Source organism: Podarcis tiliguerta (genome assembly GCF_965153285.1).
Source record: "Podarcis tiliguerta genome assembly, chromosome: 8".
NCBI lineage: Eukaryota > Metazoa > Chordata > Lepidosauria > Squamata > Lacertidae > Podarcis > Podarcis tiliguerta.
In genome coordinates, this window is record NC_139541.1 from 34,252,299 (window position 1) to 34,268,404 (window position 16,106).

At 42.6% G+C, this 16,106-nt stretch overlaps 1 protein-coding gene across 2 annotated transcripts in view; it reads right to left on the bottom strand.

Annotated features, from left to right (window-relative positions):
• Positions 1–16,106, bottom strand: part of CDH13 (cadherin 13) — a 671,873-nt gene that overhangs the window by 55,643 nt on the left and 600,124 nt on the right. For both annotated transcript variants that reach the window (XM_083451872.1, XM_083451873.1), the window contains exons 9-10: positions 14,014–14,196; positions 12,024–12,277 (exon numbers count right to left, since the gene is read on the bottom strand). In XM_083451872.1, the coding sequence (XP_083307998.1) occupies positions 12,024–12,277; positions 14,014–14,196 (437 nt within the window). The remainder of the gene's footprint in view (positions 1–12,023; positions 12,278–14,013; positions 14,197–16,106) is intronic.

Here is a 16,106-nt window from a genome sequence, read left to right on the forward strand (position 1 = left end):
GCAGTCTCAGAAAACACATATATGAGTAAATAGAATGTACAAAACAACATTATATTAGAAGAAAGTGCTTTGGGAAATGTGTACATTAGGAGAAATTTGCATGCAAATGAATCTTAGATATTTTCTGCAGACTTTTTTAAAAGTAAAGAAAAACAACAAATCGATGTGGAAATGTGAGGCAAACTGAACTTAAGGTTGTGGTGGGAAGATGAATGGAGAAAAACTAAGTTTGACAGAGTCATTCATCCCTAAGCCTGCATACAGTGTTAAAAGCATTATATCGAGAGCAGGGCTTACTCACAATGAGGCAAACAGGAGCGTTATGTTGCACACTAGCAATAAGAGAAAGCTGGGTTTGGTTTTGTGTATGCTTATATTTAAAAGGCCCTTTAAAAAAACAAAAAACCCTCTTTCCAAATTTGCTGAAGGCAGTGTCAGGCTCTTAACAGCCTGCAAAGACATGCTTGAGAGAGTACCTTGTCTCTCTAATTTGCTCTTCTTAAAAGAAGCAGGAATGGAGGGGGGAGGGGTGGTGATGGGGAAACATTGCCATGATTCATCTGGCCTGGAGGAATGAATTAAAACCTCATACGTGACAAAGAACTGAGAAGGAACAGATAACTGAGTTATCCCACAGGACATGTGACACTCCAATGATGCTATGAGACTGAGAAACTGATCAGCATGCTTTATTGTGAGTTATCTATACATATAAGCCGGTTCCCTGCATTCTAACACACTCTAGAGCAGCTTGGGGGCCGCTTTCCCTTCCGGGGGGGGGGGGGCACATGGCAGTGGTGGGTGGGGCAACAGATGCTACTTGTATCCTTGACAATCCAGCCCAGTGAAAGAAAGAGGTTGCTACACCCACTTACCATCCATGGAAGCAAACAGTGGAGGTTGGCACATCAGGGCAAATGGGGGACTGCTCCACCAATCTCATTCTGAGCCAGCGCTCCCTATTCCTCTCCCAGAGCTACAATTCTGAGTGGCTTATCAATCAATCCCTCTTCCTAGGAAACTCTGGGCAGTGTAGCTCTCTGGGGAAAATAGAGGCCTCCTAACAACTCTCAGCACCCTTAACCTATTACATCTCCCAGAACTCTTTTTTGTGGAGAAGCCAAGTGGTATAGTAGCACTTTAAATGTGCACTACAATTGTAGCCAAAGGCTTGCAGGAAAAATGCAGTGTCATTTGGTTGTCTGAATTCCACGGAGAGATCTGCTTGCATCTTGCCTTAGCGGGGAGAGGAGGAGACTTGCTTATTTTCATTTTCATTTCATTTCGCTTTATTCTTTTGCTCTCAAGAGAACACCGGATTATGTTTTAGGCATTTCATGTATCACACATCAAGTTGAGTTTCTTACACTTGTTATTACACACTGTGCGAAAACACTTTGGGTACTTTATTTATTTATTTATTCTCTCTCACTGCCAAGGGAAGATGAAATGCTGCTGCTGTTTGGGAGCTAAGCTGAAGAAAAAGAAGGCAACCGGAAAGGAAAAACAACGATGAAGACGTACAATGCCACTGACAGTTCTGCTGGTGGAGATTATGCCCCTTCCCTTCTGCCTGCTGTGCTGAAGCCCCACTGGGACTTTGACTGGCAAGCTACATGGAAGGGAATATGGCTGAGCGATGGAGCATCTACTTCACTTGCCAAAGGTCCCAGGTTCAATCCCTGGCATCTCCAGGTAAGGCTGATGCCTTGGAGGTGATTGTAGGCAATGGTGAGCTAGATGGCTCCATGGCCTGACTCTTCTTCACACAATACATGGATTAAGGGTGGTGGCCATTGTCTAATCCTCTTTCAAAGCCATTCAAGTCAAAGTCATGGCGGAGAGGGCTTTCGACATCTAGTAGCTACAAGGACTATGCTGTGCTTCCACGCTTGGAGGCAGTAATGTTTATGAATACCAGTTGCTAGAAACTGCAGGAGGGGAGAGAGCTCTTGTGTTTGGGTCATAGCTGCTGGTTTCCCAGGGCGGCCCAGGTGAGAACAGGATGGTGAACTAGCAGCATCATTCCCATCATGGCTTTCTGTGGTCCAGGGGTAGGGAAACTGTTGTCCTCCAGATGTTGTTGAACTCCAAACCCCATTGGCTCCAACCAGAATGCATTTGCATAATCAGCCTCTGTTGCAGTGTGATTCCCTCTGGATCTATTTGTAGGACAGCACTGCAGTGCCATCAGCCTGCTGCCTGCAGCTCCGACTGAAGGAGTGGCAAAGCTTTTCAGCTAAATGCAAGCAAATGGAGCCCCCTCACCTTCTTCCATAGTGACGATGATTCACTTCTCTCCCCAAATTGACAGATTTTGTCTTACCCCAGAAAATAACACAGATATTCTATAGGCCATATACTTCAGACTAACTATTTCTTTTTTGCCAGTCTGTTATGTGTCATTTTAATGGCCACCCAAGACATGTATGTGCCATATTACAGAGTGGTGTAGTGGTTAGAGTGCTGGGATGGGACTCAGCCGTCAGTCTCACCTGGAGCCATTCACTGTCACTGAGTATAACCTACATAACATTGGGGTGGGGATGAGAACAGGAGGTTTACCCATTGAAATAATTGAACCAAGTTGCACATGTTCATTGGAGCAGGAACCGGCAAGCCACTCCAGTATCCCTGCCAAGAAAACTCCATGGGACAAGAGTGCCTGGTGTGCTCTGGTCCATGGGGTCATGAAGAGTCGGACACGACTAAACGACTAAACAACAACACTCATGTTCATTAACTCTGAGTATGACTAGCATTGACTACTAACCAATGTCTGCCTCTTTGAAATCACTGGAGGAAATGAAATCAAATAAATAAATATTATGCCTATGTCATATTTTTTAATTATTTTAAACACCAAATTATTTGATGGGTGAATTGTTTCATTGATTGTTCTGTAAAACTGCTTTGTGACCTTCTGTGGTAAAAGTGGTCTGTGAATACTGGAAATATTAAATAAATACATAAATGGTCTCCGCTGGCAAACAATTAGCTTGGCTACATGATTAAGATTGGGTTTATCATTTCTCCAAAGTTATGGCTTCTCTCAAGAGATGAAACCTGCGTTCTGCTCCTTACACTGGATTTCCATATGTAATGATCAAGCTTTACATTATGGGCACACGACCTACTGCTGGTTATAAGCTCTGAAGAACTTCAGTTCATGGGTGACTTATGGTCTCTCTGCTGCCTAACAAAGTGCATAATTTCACTTACACTCAGAAGCTATTTTACAGAAATTGGACCTCTTATTACAAAGTTAATAGAAAAAACACTAGTTGAACTCCATGAGGTATTTTTCCTATTACTGTAATATTACAGAAAGCTATTGGGTGAAAAATGAGTGCTCATATGTTCCAACCATTTCCTAAACGAACCTAAGTGCAATTCTAATAGCAAATGCTGCATGAGGTTATTGAAAGAAAAATGGTAGGGAGGAGGGTGGGTATTTTTGTGGTTTTTTGAAAGGGTGTCTCATTTTACTGGAGGCAGTCTTGTCATAAAATGCCATCTCATTGGGCAATTATAGAGGCAGGGCTCTGGGAAAAATTGCTAGTGCTACTGAAAGGCTCTGGGCTTTCTTAAGGATTTTTCGTGTGTTTGCCTGAACCATAAGAGCAGCAGGGACAAAGGTGTTCTGAGAGTGGATGAACAGAGGGAGGTTGTTTTGCAGGACACTCAGGGACAACAGCCACTTCAACGTGTGGCAAGAGCTGCACAGTCTTAGCTAATATACGTTTAGTCCAGTCTTTTAACTTCCTTTTGCATAATTTTGTAGAATCTGCAGCAACAGGAGCCCTCACACAGGACCCAAGCACAACAGCACTCTCCCCTCCTGTAGTTTCTACCAACAGGTATTCAGAAGCAATCACTGCCTCTGACCATGGAGGCACAACATAGCCATTGTGGCCAGAAGTTGTTGATTGCCTTCTTCTCCCTGAATTTGTCTGATTCTCTTGTAAAGCCATCCAAGTTGGTGGCCATCACTGCCTCCTGTGAGCGAGGGCAGACTCTGGTCTTTCAGATTTCAGTGGTGCCCTGCTCAGTTCAGGACATCATAGCTGTGATGCCCTGAAGCGCCCCCTGGGCTAGGTGCCCAGCTCAGCGGAACCAGTTGCAGTGCCCTAAATCCAACTCCGCTGTGAGAGCAAGTTCATTAAGGTAACTATGTGCTGTGTGAATAAGTACTTCCTTTTATCTGTTCCGAGTCTTCCAACATTCAGCTAAAAAGATGAAAATTCTCAGACTACTGAGGAGGTGGAAGCGAGGCTATTAATTTAGGCCTATAGATTTATTATATTTTCTGTCTACACAAGGAAAGAAATTGTCTGACTTAAGAGCCTGGAGGCAAGCTTTTCAAACTCTGGAAGGCATTTTTAGCAATGAATGAGTGCCTAGCTGCATACATGCAGACACTTTTGGCTCAAGACTCTCTAGGTGTAGGTGTGTGTGTGTGTGTGTGTGTGTGGTGCTTTTTGAAACGAGATTGCTGAGTAATCCAACAGCAAGCTTATTGGTCCATGCCTACAATAAAGAGAGTGAAAAATTAATCCCCACGCCATTACAGCAAGGAATGATAGTTCTCAGCTCCCATCACGTTTTGACAGAGAGTGCTCAGCTCTGCTTGATGAAGCCAGCAGCAGAGTATGAAATACATTTCTAGAATTAGTTTCATGACTCATAGCTTATGCTTTCATTGCTCACAGAGGGCTGGTGATTGGCAGCATAAGTAGGGACAACAGAAGTAAGTTACTTCTTGCTCTGCTTAGTTTCTGCAATGCTTGGGAGTTGGGTTGAAGAGCCACTTCGCAAACAGAACTTCAGCAGATCAGTGTCCCCTGTAAATGGTTTTAGGCAGACTCCATCTCTTTACATACATAAATTAAATATCCAGATCTGATTTGTTTTCACTTTTCCAAGAAGCTTTCCCTTGGCATTTCTCGCATCTTGCAGCTGATAATTGCCGGCTGTGCTACATCAAATCATAGATGTGAAATGATCAAGTTATGCTGAGTTATTGTTAGTGCTGATTTTAGTAGGGTTTTCCTCTCTCCCCACCCACTCTCTAAATGAAAATGGTTTTAAAATGATGGTATAAATGCTGTTCCTCTTTTGGTGTATATTTTGAAAACTGAATCAGTAAAAAATTGCTCTGGAACATTGATCCAGGAATTTGTTCAATGAACGTAGAATAAATTTGGAAGGGTTCCTCAATGTGAGCATCTCCTCACACAACTATACCAAAGAGACCACCTCAAGCAGCTTCATGGCTTTTCTCCAGCTCACCAGCCATGAAATAGCATTACTTTTCTCCAGTGGATGAAGTAGACTTTTGCCAAATAAAACTCAAGTCATAGAAGGATTTTTAGTTTCCACATAACTTTCTCCTTTTTGCTACCATGGATAAATGTAGCTACTCATTTCTCACCTGGAATCTCTTTAAGAAGTTATCTAGAATCATATCTAGGTGGAGATCCTCAGGCATGGGACCAAATCTAGCCCTCAGAATACTACAGAGGCCATATCTTGCAATGCTCCTGCTTTACATCCTGTAAGTTTTTGCTGAGTCCCTGAACTATGGCAATGCTTTTTGCATGTCTGGATGAAGAAAAGAGAGGTATGTGTAGAAACCATCTAGAAATTGGCTCAGGGCCAGGGATGTGGGGGTTCAGGAGAATGCCAAGAACAGTGAATGGGAGAGGGGGGGCTGATCTGTCTGGCAAGCTGATATGTTTGTGCAGATGGAACATTTGTAACAGTATGATGTGTTATATATATATATATATATATATATATATATATATATATATAATCACATACCCATATTTTCAGATAATATGTGTGCCAATTAAATATAGCTATTTAATCAATTAGACATGCTGCAAAACCATAATCAACCATGCTCCCGCCTTTGCAAGAGAAAGATCAACTCACATCATTTCCCGAGAATGAAAGTTGCAGTAATATATTTACATAAATAATTAAAACTCCAGAAGCACAGTAGGTAATAAAAATATATTGCCACAATAAAATATGAAAGCAGAGAGCATTGCTTTAATTAAAAATTACCACTACAGTGCAGTAAACAACTTATTTATACTTAGTGTGAAGCCTTAACTCTTGGAAGGCTCTGGACTTGTTGAGCCCATGGTGGAAAGAAATACCTTGAAGGATCTTTCCATAAAGACATATTTCTGAAGCTGGTAAATATGTTTAATTAAGATCTACTGTTAATAATGGATTTCTGAGAATGAGGTTCTTCTTTTAATTTCCCATGGTAGGGAACATTATTAAATTTGGCCTTTAACATGTCTTTCACACATACACACACACACACATGTTCTGATTAACAATTCTGAGATGGGGAAGAGGCACTCAAAATTAAACTCTTAAATCTGTTATAAAACTGACAGGAATCCCTGATTAAGAAATCAAAGTTCGGAATTGTGATTTGGAATCTATTAATCATTAGCTTGGCTTAACTGTTGCATAATAAATGGTTTGGGGTCCTACTTCCCCAGACTTCTAAGAAAAATGACACAATAAATAGAAAACTTAACTTGTGGTTAACTTAACAGTAGAGATGGGGCTGCGTCTAATGACCAACATTCAGCTATACCATATAAAGATTTGTCATCAATGCTACCAGCTGCAGCTAAGACAGGTAACAGCAAGAAAATAGAAAATTTAGGATGGAAAAGCATTCAAAGAATGGGAAACTTTAATATGGCAATATCCTGTAACTGAAAGATGGACAAAGCAAGGACTAGCAAAATTAAAAACGTAAAAAGAAACCCAGTAGGGATGGTGATGTCCTCTGCCCAGCGATATTTCTTCCTCCAAACTAGGGAGAGTTTAATTTTAATTTCACCCAAGCCAATGTTCCCGAGTGTTTGAGTACACTATTTTTCTTGCATTCTGAACATTGCACATATCAGGCTAGCTTATGTTGCTCATTACCAGGAGTCTGGAGAATCTCCTGGTTATTCACCAAGCAACCTGAAGATGCTCACTTTGCATTAAATAGCTGTGCAGCTCAGGAATAATGCTTTCCAGGAACATTTTCACCCACAACAGCTAAATAAGTATACAAGCACAAGTTTCCATTAGGCCTCTGTTAATAACAGGGAATATTATACAGACAACTGCTGGTTTTCAGATTTCAGCCGTCAGTTGTGAAAAGCTAATCCAGTGATAGCAGTCAGAGGACTGGACCAAATCAGTCCATGTGATCCACACACCCCCGGGTCTCATTTTCCAAGTGTTCAGTTTGCACCATTTTCCAAGTCTTGCGCAATTAGGCTGTGTGTGTGTGACTCTATCAACTTCAGTTTCCCCCAGTGACTCATTGTTCTTGCTTTAAGTTCAGTTTGCACCATTTTTCATATCAGTTCACAAATTCATCCCCTCAAAAAAAGGGGGGGGGGAATCACATTTACCAGTGTGATGTGATGCTTCGAATGCTGGATTTTGACCTGAGAGAAGGTTTGAATCCCCACTCTGCCATGAAGCTTCATGAGGTCGTTGTGAGGATAAAACGGGGAGGGGGAAACCATGTACACCTACTTGAGCTCCTTGCAGGAAAAGGTAGTATCAAAATGAAATAAATAAATAAATAAATAAATAAATAAATCTTTTAATATTCAATTTACATAATGCATTTCCATGCATTATTTCCACCAATGTGTGCATTCTTGTGCACATTTCCCCCTAATGCATGCTGTTTGGGACACAGTTTTGGTGGTGGGTTGGGTTTGGAGAAGTGCATTGCAAAATTTTAAATAATGCAAATTTAGAAGGGCAGCTATGTTTGGTTTCACATATTGGTCTGGGAACTGTTAGTTAGATTTTCATTTTCATTTACTTAACAAAAATTATATACCACTTCATTGTAAGAAAATCTCTAAGCGGCTTACACGATTATATAATAAAACATTTTAAAAAATCCCAATAAAAACAGATATTTAAAAGCATTCAAAAGGTGATTAAAATCAACATTAGCTGAAATATCCCTCAGTACAATGTTGTACTGACATTAGCTGAAATATCCCTCAGTACAATGTTGGGACGCGGGTGGCGCTGTGGGTAAAAGCCTCAGCGCCTAGGGCTTGCCGATCGAAAGGTTGGCGGTTCAAATCCCCGCGGCGGGGTGCACTCCCGTTGTTCGGTCCCAGCGCCTGCCAACCTAGCAGTTCGAAAGCACTCCCGGGTGCAAGTAGATAAATAGGGACCGCTTACTAGCGGGAAGGTAAACGGTGTTTCCGTGTGCAGCGATGTCACGCTGGCCACGTGACCCGGAAGTGTCTCCGGACAGCGCTGGCCCCCGGCCTCTTGAGTGAGATGAGCGCACAACCCTAGAGTCTGTCAAGACTGGCCCGTACAGGCAGGGGTACCTTTACCTTTACCTTTTTACAATGTTATGATCTTGTGAAGCCACGCAGTTTTCTCAGCCTCTTCCATATTTCTGCTGGTTCCCCCACCTTCCAAACCCTCCTCTGTTAACATCCTTGTTCATGTGGAATCTTTGCCTTGCCCCCAACCCCATGGCTTTGCTTTTCATATTGTTATTGCTGCTCTTTTTGAGATGTTCAGCCTGAGGAAAGCAAAGCTTTCCTAGGGGGAACAGAGAGAAAGATCCTGCGGCTTGGCAGTGCAAGCGACAGTCTAAGCGATGTCATGAGCTCTGGGAGCCTCTTCCGTTTAGGATTGTGACTGGTGGTAAATGGCCAAGGGGATGTCTGCCCTTCTGTCTGGCTAGGTTATGCTATTTGCAAAGCAAACGAGCGCCCCGATGAGCCATTAATACCAGCTGTGATTTGCATTTGCAACATAATCATTATAGGAATTGCCAAAATATCGCTGGGCCTGGTTGAGGGGGGAGGGGAGGGGAGCAGTGGAGGGATCTGGTATTCAAGGCAGATTGAGGATAATAGCAGCCCACAGTCTGTCTCACACCTTTGGCCTCTGGAGAGAGCATCCCTTCCACTGTGAAAGATCAAACACTGCAAATAATTAATGAGCCTGTTCTTGTCAAAATAGCTCCCTTGGAAATAGTTACACCTGTCAATAACTTGAGCGCCATATTTGTAATAAAAAAGGCCAACCCACATCAGGGAATACAGGACTTCTTCAATACAAGCTAGGTTTTAAGTGATGCACCTGGGAGGTAGCTGGCGGTGGTGATGATAGTCATATATTGATGCTCTGACACATAATAGAAATTCCTCAGCACTTGTCCATCCATCAGCAGCCACCCCTGAGAACAGCAAATGACACCAGGAATCCCTGGAGCAAAGACTAAAACAAAATGAAGTGGGTAAACCTGAATTTAATAAATAAATTTCCCCCAAATAATAAACAGGGGAGATGACACCTGTTAAGGGCAGAGCTCATAGTAATTTCTGACACTGGTGCATGAAATATTCATACTCTGCTTTAACTAGGTGTTTTAACGACATGGGGAATTGAACCCTCTAATTATCTACCCTAACTTTTCTCACCTAACATTGCAATTTGCAACGCTCGTATCTGCTTAAATTCTCCTTTGCATTGTTTCCACTTCTGCTTCACTCAAGCCACATGCACCCAAATGACTCCACTGCTTGTTTGTATACACCACGAGTGCACTGATCAGCAGAAATGTTTTCTTAGCAGAATGAGTTATGTGCTTCTGGGCTGAGCCAACTCTCTGCTCTCTGAGCCAGCCCCTTTCAGAGCTTGACTGCTCTTGGGGTAACAGGCCATCTAAGACTCAAATGCCTACAAGATGAGAATGCAGAACTCCATCTTCCATCCTGTGCCCTCTGGAGTGAACCTACCTAATATGCACTTCATAAAGTGATACATGAAGTGAAGTTCAGCCATCCTTCAAAATTTGCACTTCTCGGGATTTTGGAATGCACTTCTCCAACCAAAACATGTATACAAAAATATGTATATTAGGAGAAAGTGTGCATAAAGTTACACATATCTGTTAATATAGCATACAAAATTAGGAACAATAGCTCTGTGAAGAGTGTTGCTAGATTTGGGTACAGAATGTGTGCACTCAGGACAATGTGCAATAATTAGAAACAGAAAGAAACCAAAATGGGCAGCTTTATCCATCCATCCCTAGCTTGAGATTTTGCTAAGCACAGGAGTTAGTACTGATTCCTCCAGAACAGAAACAGATGGGCAGAAAGAATGTAGCAGCTGTGCATGCTGCCAACTGGAGCCACCCTCATGACATGCACCAATGCTGGAGGAATGCAACAGCTATGGTCTCCTGTTACAAATATAAACTCTATAAAATGTGAGAGAGTAAGTCCCCACTTCACATATGACTGCTCCTATATCACTCCCAGGGACATGTAAGAGGTTCCACCCAGGATTGGTCTTCTTGTCATGTATGCATAGCAAATAAGTGCTGTTGACCCTGTTAAGGAGTTCTGTGGCTTGTGTGTCATGCAAACAATCAAGGAATACCAGGCATGCAGAAGGACATCTCTGGTCTATTTTCAAGAATAATAGAGAGGTGGGTGGAAACAGATATGTGGAAGGGCTGAGAAAAGGTAGGGCCCAACAGATATGCCCAAGGCTGAGAGAAGGTAGGGATTTTGCAGTGTCAAAGATATAGTTCTGCAGGATTGCTCTAAAGTGGGTCCAGAAATGTTAAGGCAGAGACAGGATTTCAGAGATGGAAGAATGCTCAAAGAAAAGGAAGCACCAGTCAGGAAGAAAGAAGAGCCCCCAAACAGGTAAGTTAGGCAAAAGTCCAAGCTCCTTGCTTCTGGGGCTTCTGGAAAGCATAAGCCACCCCAATTTGCAATTTGCACTTGCTGCAAAAGATAATTCTAGCTGATATCGGTGAAAGACACAACCCCTTTGAGGAAACTTTGCAGGCTGTTTCCTCTTGCACTAAAAGCAATGGTGAAGGCCACACCTGTGCAAGCAGAGACTCCAAAAGTACACTGGCAAATGCATGGGGCTGTGGATTGGAGTGGCAATCATCTTCAAAGGTCCACACATACATCCATGCATTACATGTCATTAACAATGATGCCAGTTGCAGACAGTTTGGATGTCAGCTGGCTATCACAGGATTTGCTGTTTCTATATTCCCAAGCCATCCCTACTCCAAACAGTCAGTCAATTTTAGAGTGAAAAACCTATAGTTTCTCTCTCCACAGGGATGTGCAAAAGTGCCGGTAGATGAGAATAATCTGATATATTTGCACATACTGTGGCCGCAGGAGGTTCAGAACAGGAAACCACATTCATATGTCACAAAATAGTATTGTAATTGATTCTCTATCCTTTAAACATGAGACAATGGCAGCATTTAATAGTCCACACACTTCCTTGGAGACAGGGACTACGTGTGTGATATTATCAGAGACATCATTCTGTAAAATTGATCCTGGGTGGTCTTTCCCCCTTCTAAAAGTAGGTGCTTTGTTTAATGTCAATGCTTCAACTGAAGGACATTTATTTCCCAGTAGCACTGGGAAATTGGGGCAAATAGCTATCATTTTACCAGTGAGTGTGAGAACTAAATATGAATATCATTCGGCCTATTAAATAAAGGAGGCATTCCCCCACCCCACCCTGTTACCTGCCTTAACTATTTTGTCCAACATTATTTTACAGAATAAATTACACATTCACATAATTTAAAGCAAGAGAACTTGAACAGGTTTCCCAACTTTTATATGTTTCTTTGTGACCCTGAAGCATAGGAGCATCAAGGTCCCAGTACACTTTCTGAAAATCAAGATCCAGATTTTCAAATTGGTCTTTTCAACGTGAACTTTATCCAATTTTCAGTCTTTGTTTCTAAATTATTTGACAGTGCTCAAATCAGGACATGTGTTAGGACAGGCATCCCAGCAATCAATCAATCAATCAATCAATCAAATATAAAAGCCATATGGTTGTTAATCTGAAATATTTGCAAACCTCAATATTAGCATTTCATTTTTTAAAAAATATCAAGTTCATGAGAAATTACTGGGATTCAGAAATATTCTACTCACCTTATAGTCTGATGTTGCAAGGTGTCTGGATCTGTGGCATTGACCGTTAACACAACACTGCCAGTGGGGATGTTTTCTTGTTTGGTGATAGTCATTGGGTCTGGGTGGAAAACAGGGGCTTCATTGACATCCAGAACCGTGATCTGAACAGTTGCTGTGGAACTGGTGTCATACGCTATGTCTGGAACTAATGGATCTTCATTTTCTACTTTGATCAGGAGTGTGTGGAAAGCTGAAATCTCACAGTCCAAAGGCTGAAAAGCAAGAACATAAGAACATAAAAAGAGCCCTGATGGATCAGGCCAAATGCCATCCTAGTCCAACACCCTGTTCTCACAGTGCCCAGCCAAATAGAATGTATCAACCAGGTTTAATAGTCACTGATAGCTTTATAGTCCATAAATTTGCCTAATCTTATCCATATTGGTGGCCTTTGCTACCTCTTGTGGGAGCGAATTCCATACCTTTACTGTACACTGTCGTATATTGGGTTAAACCATTGCTGGTCTCTCATCAGTGGTAAACAGGAAATGTTGCCTCTTTTTCAAACAGATTTCTCCCTCTCTGTGCAACCATGAGGTCTAGAAACTTGCAGGCACTTCTTTCAATGTTTCCTGTTCTGGATTGATCCTATGTATGAATGCAGAAAGAGTCCTGGTGGATGTGGCCTATCTAGTTTGGCATTCTAGTCTCACAGTGGCCAGCTAGATGCTTATGGGAAGCACACAAGCAGTACCTGAGCACAACAGCTCTCTACCCTCCTGCAGTCCACAACAAGTGGTATTCAGAAGTACACTGCATCCAACAGTCAGGGTACAATATAGCCACCAGCGCTGGTAGCCATGCTGCACATACCACAGCCTGTGTTGACTTATGTTGATGCTCACAACACAAGGTCCTTCAGACCAACAAGTTACTTGCGGCTCCTGAATCCTCCTCTGGTAAGTCAAAGAAGGCCCAGAAGAAATCCAGGTTTGCTTCTCATAGGTAAAGGTAAAGGGACCCTGACCATTAGGTCCAGTCATGACTGACTCTGGGGTTGCGGCGCTCATCTTGCTTTATTGGCCGAGGGAGCCGGCGTACAGCTTCCAGGTCATGTGGCCAGTATGACTAAGCCACTTCTGGCGAACCAGAGCAGCGCACGGAAACGCCGTTTACCTTCCCGCTGGAGTGGTACTCATTTATCTATTTGCACTTTGACGTGCTTTTGAACTGCTAGGTTGGCAGGAGCAGAGACTGAGCAACAGGAACTCACCCCATCACAGGGATTCGAACCGCCGACCTGATCGGCAAGTCCTAGGCTCTGTGGTTTAACCCAAAGTGCCACCCACGTCCCTTTTGCTTCTCATAGTTAAAGATAAATTTAAAGGAAAGGTAGGCAGCTTGCAGACTACGAGCCAATTGTGGCCCGTAGCCAATCACTAGTTCTGTCTTCCTTCTATGTGATTCTGTACTTTTGTTTTTTTTAAAAAAATATCCAGCCAAATTGCTCAAATCCCTCTTCAAGAGGGAGACACAACTGTCTGAAACACACAGTCTAAACTTCCCACACAATCTAAACTTCCCACATTTCTCACAGCAATCAATCACTCCCCTCAGAAAATTCCTGCTGGGTACTTCATGGCTAGCTTAGCAAGCAGCATCGTATCATTAGAAATGAACAATGGCAGAGGTGGTGAACCTTTTTCAGCCCCAGTCTGAACAGCAGACTAGTTTCTACACTCACCCTCTATTCTCCAAACAAGGGTCAGGGGCAAATTCCAGCCAAGCAAAAACATTCAGGGTGTGAAACATGACCACTGAGGGATGTGGCCTGCGGAGATTTCTGATAGGGAGCTCTGGAGGGCCACAGCTGATTCATACGCCTAAGCTTCCCCACCTCTGACAACAGAAACCTCTGAAAATTTAAAGCATTTCCGAAAAGGGGCAACATAAGACATTATGGCCATTCTTTAGATGTCTAAGAGGCACAGCTAATCCTTCTGCTCACCTTGACAACTGACAGCATCCCTTCATTGTTCTTGGGGTTCGTATGGATTTCAAAGCTCTGTCCTGGGTTGCCATTGATGATGGTATAAACCGCTCTCCATGCTCCTGTTGCCGGGTCATCCCGATCCTCCACAGTCAGATTGACAATCACGCCCGTGCTGCCTTCCTTCACCGTAGCTTGGAACTCAAAATTAATAAAGAAAGCCATAAATGTTACTACCATCAAACAAATGACCACAGTCGGCACAACAAATTTGTTTAAGGTGTTATTAATTATTCACCACAACCAAAGGGAAAATGTAATCCTTGAGTGAAACTGAAATTTTACAGGCCATAAATAATGCAGTCAGAGAGCGTGCAGTATAAGAAACGGTATTACAATTTCTCTGCTCTGATTCTTGAAAGATTAAAGATAAAGAACCACATGATTGTTGAGACAGGCTTTGAAAACTCTCCAGAATAATAAAAAAGATGAAATCTTTTGTTAACTCCTCTTAATATAAAGAGATTCAATATACAATACATAAAGGTGCTTTGGAATACAATGCTTAGAGGAGGAAATGCATTAAGAATGCTTTTAAGAGCAGAGTGCTTTAAAGGTGATTTTTACCCATCTTGATTATTTTCCCTCTCTACTTGAACCATAATATTTCATTGTCCTTTCCAGTCTGTATGGACGACGGTGTTCTTTGTAATAAAATAACTGGAGGATCTCCCAAAGCTTATTCCCCAAGCTATCCAGTTCCCCTTTAAGTGTTCTTTCCATTTAAAATTTTCCGCAGAGCTGGAGGAAACCTTGATGGTGACAGCATTATAACCATTTACAGCCTAGGTGGAAAGACTTTTACATGGTCCAAGTCAACTTTGAAGTAGCCCAGCATGGAGTCAACTTGACCTGGTTTTGTTCAATGCCTGTTGCTTATGGACAAAGAGCAAAGGTGCAAAGAGAATCCAAAGTGGTGATGAGCAGGTGGCAACATCCTAATTTTAATGAAGCTTCCTCGACTACTACCCAGGATGGCTAGGTTCCACCTGCACTGTTGGAGCCAGTGTGCCTCTAAGTACCAGTTGCTGGGAATCACAAGAGAAGAGAGTGCTGTTGCACTCGGGACCTGCTTGTTGGCTTTCCATAGCCGTCTGTCTGGCCACTGAGAAAGCAGGAAAGCAGGATAGTGAACTAGATGGGCCTATGGGCTGAACCAGCAGGATTCTTCTTATGTTCTTCTACCTGTTGCTAGGAACCACAAGTTGGAAGAGTGTTGTTCCACTCAGATCCTGCTTATGGGCTTCCCATAGGTTGGCTGCTGTGAGAACAGGATACTGAGCTAGAAGGGTGTTTGGTCTGATCCAGCTGGGCACTTCTTATGTTCTAATTAGCCAGTGCCAACTACCCAAACATTTTGCTGCATTCCTTTTTGGGTAGGTAACAACACTGCTCAAAGAAGCCATGCTATTTTCTCTCTTATCCATCTCTTTGCGCTCATGCATGTGTCTCTGGAGCTCAAACCCATAGAGAGCAGCCCCTTCAAATTATTGGCAAAGGGATTTCAGCCCCTAGGAGATGGCTCCTGTGGGTGGCAGTATTGCTTCTGAATACCACTTCTTGGAGAGTGTGCTCTTGTTCTCAGGTCCCTACTTGCAGGTTTCCCACAGGCATCTGGTTGGCCACTGTGAGAACAGGAGGCCGGACAAGGTGGGCCATTGATCCAATTGATCAGGCACATCTTATATTCTTTTAGTGCAGTGCAAAAAAATTATGTTGCATTTTCCCATCAATTAATGGGAAAAGAAACAGCACCTAAATTTATCAAAGTGTGTAGAGGGAACTCACTGAAATTCCCATGAATAGGGTGCAGGTTTTTTTTTTTTTTTAATGTGCTTAGCTTTTAAGAAGGCCAAGTGGTGTTTGCGAGTGTCCTTCCTTTCTTCAAATCATTTTACCAGTGGTTTGAACTTTGCAGCTTCCACAGATTTCTGCACTTTAGTTTAAGCCCAGGGTAAGGTGTCAGGAGGTAGCTCCTCCCATCAGGTTTTTTTTTTAAGATCAGGAATAGCAGATAAACAGGAGAAATTTCAGGGTGTTGGGGAAATGTT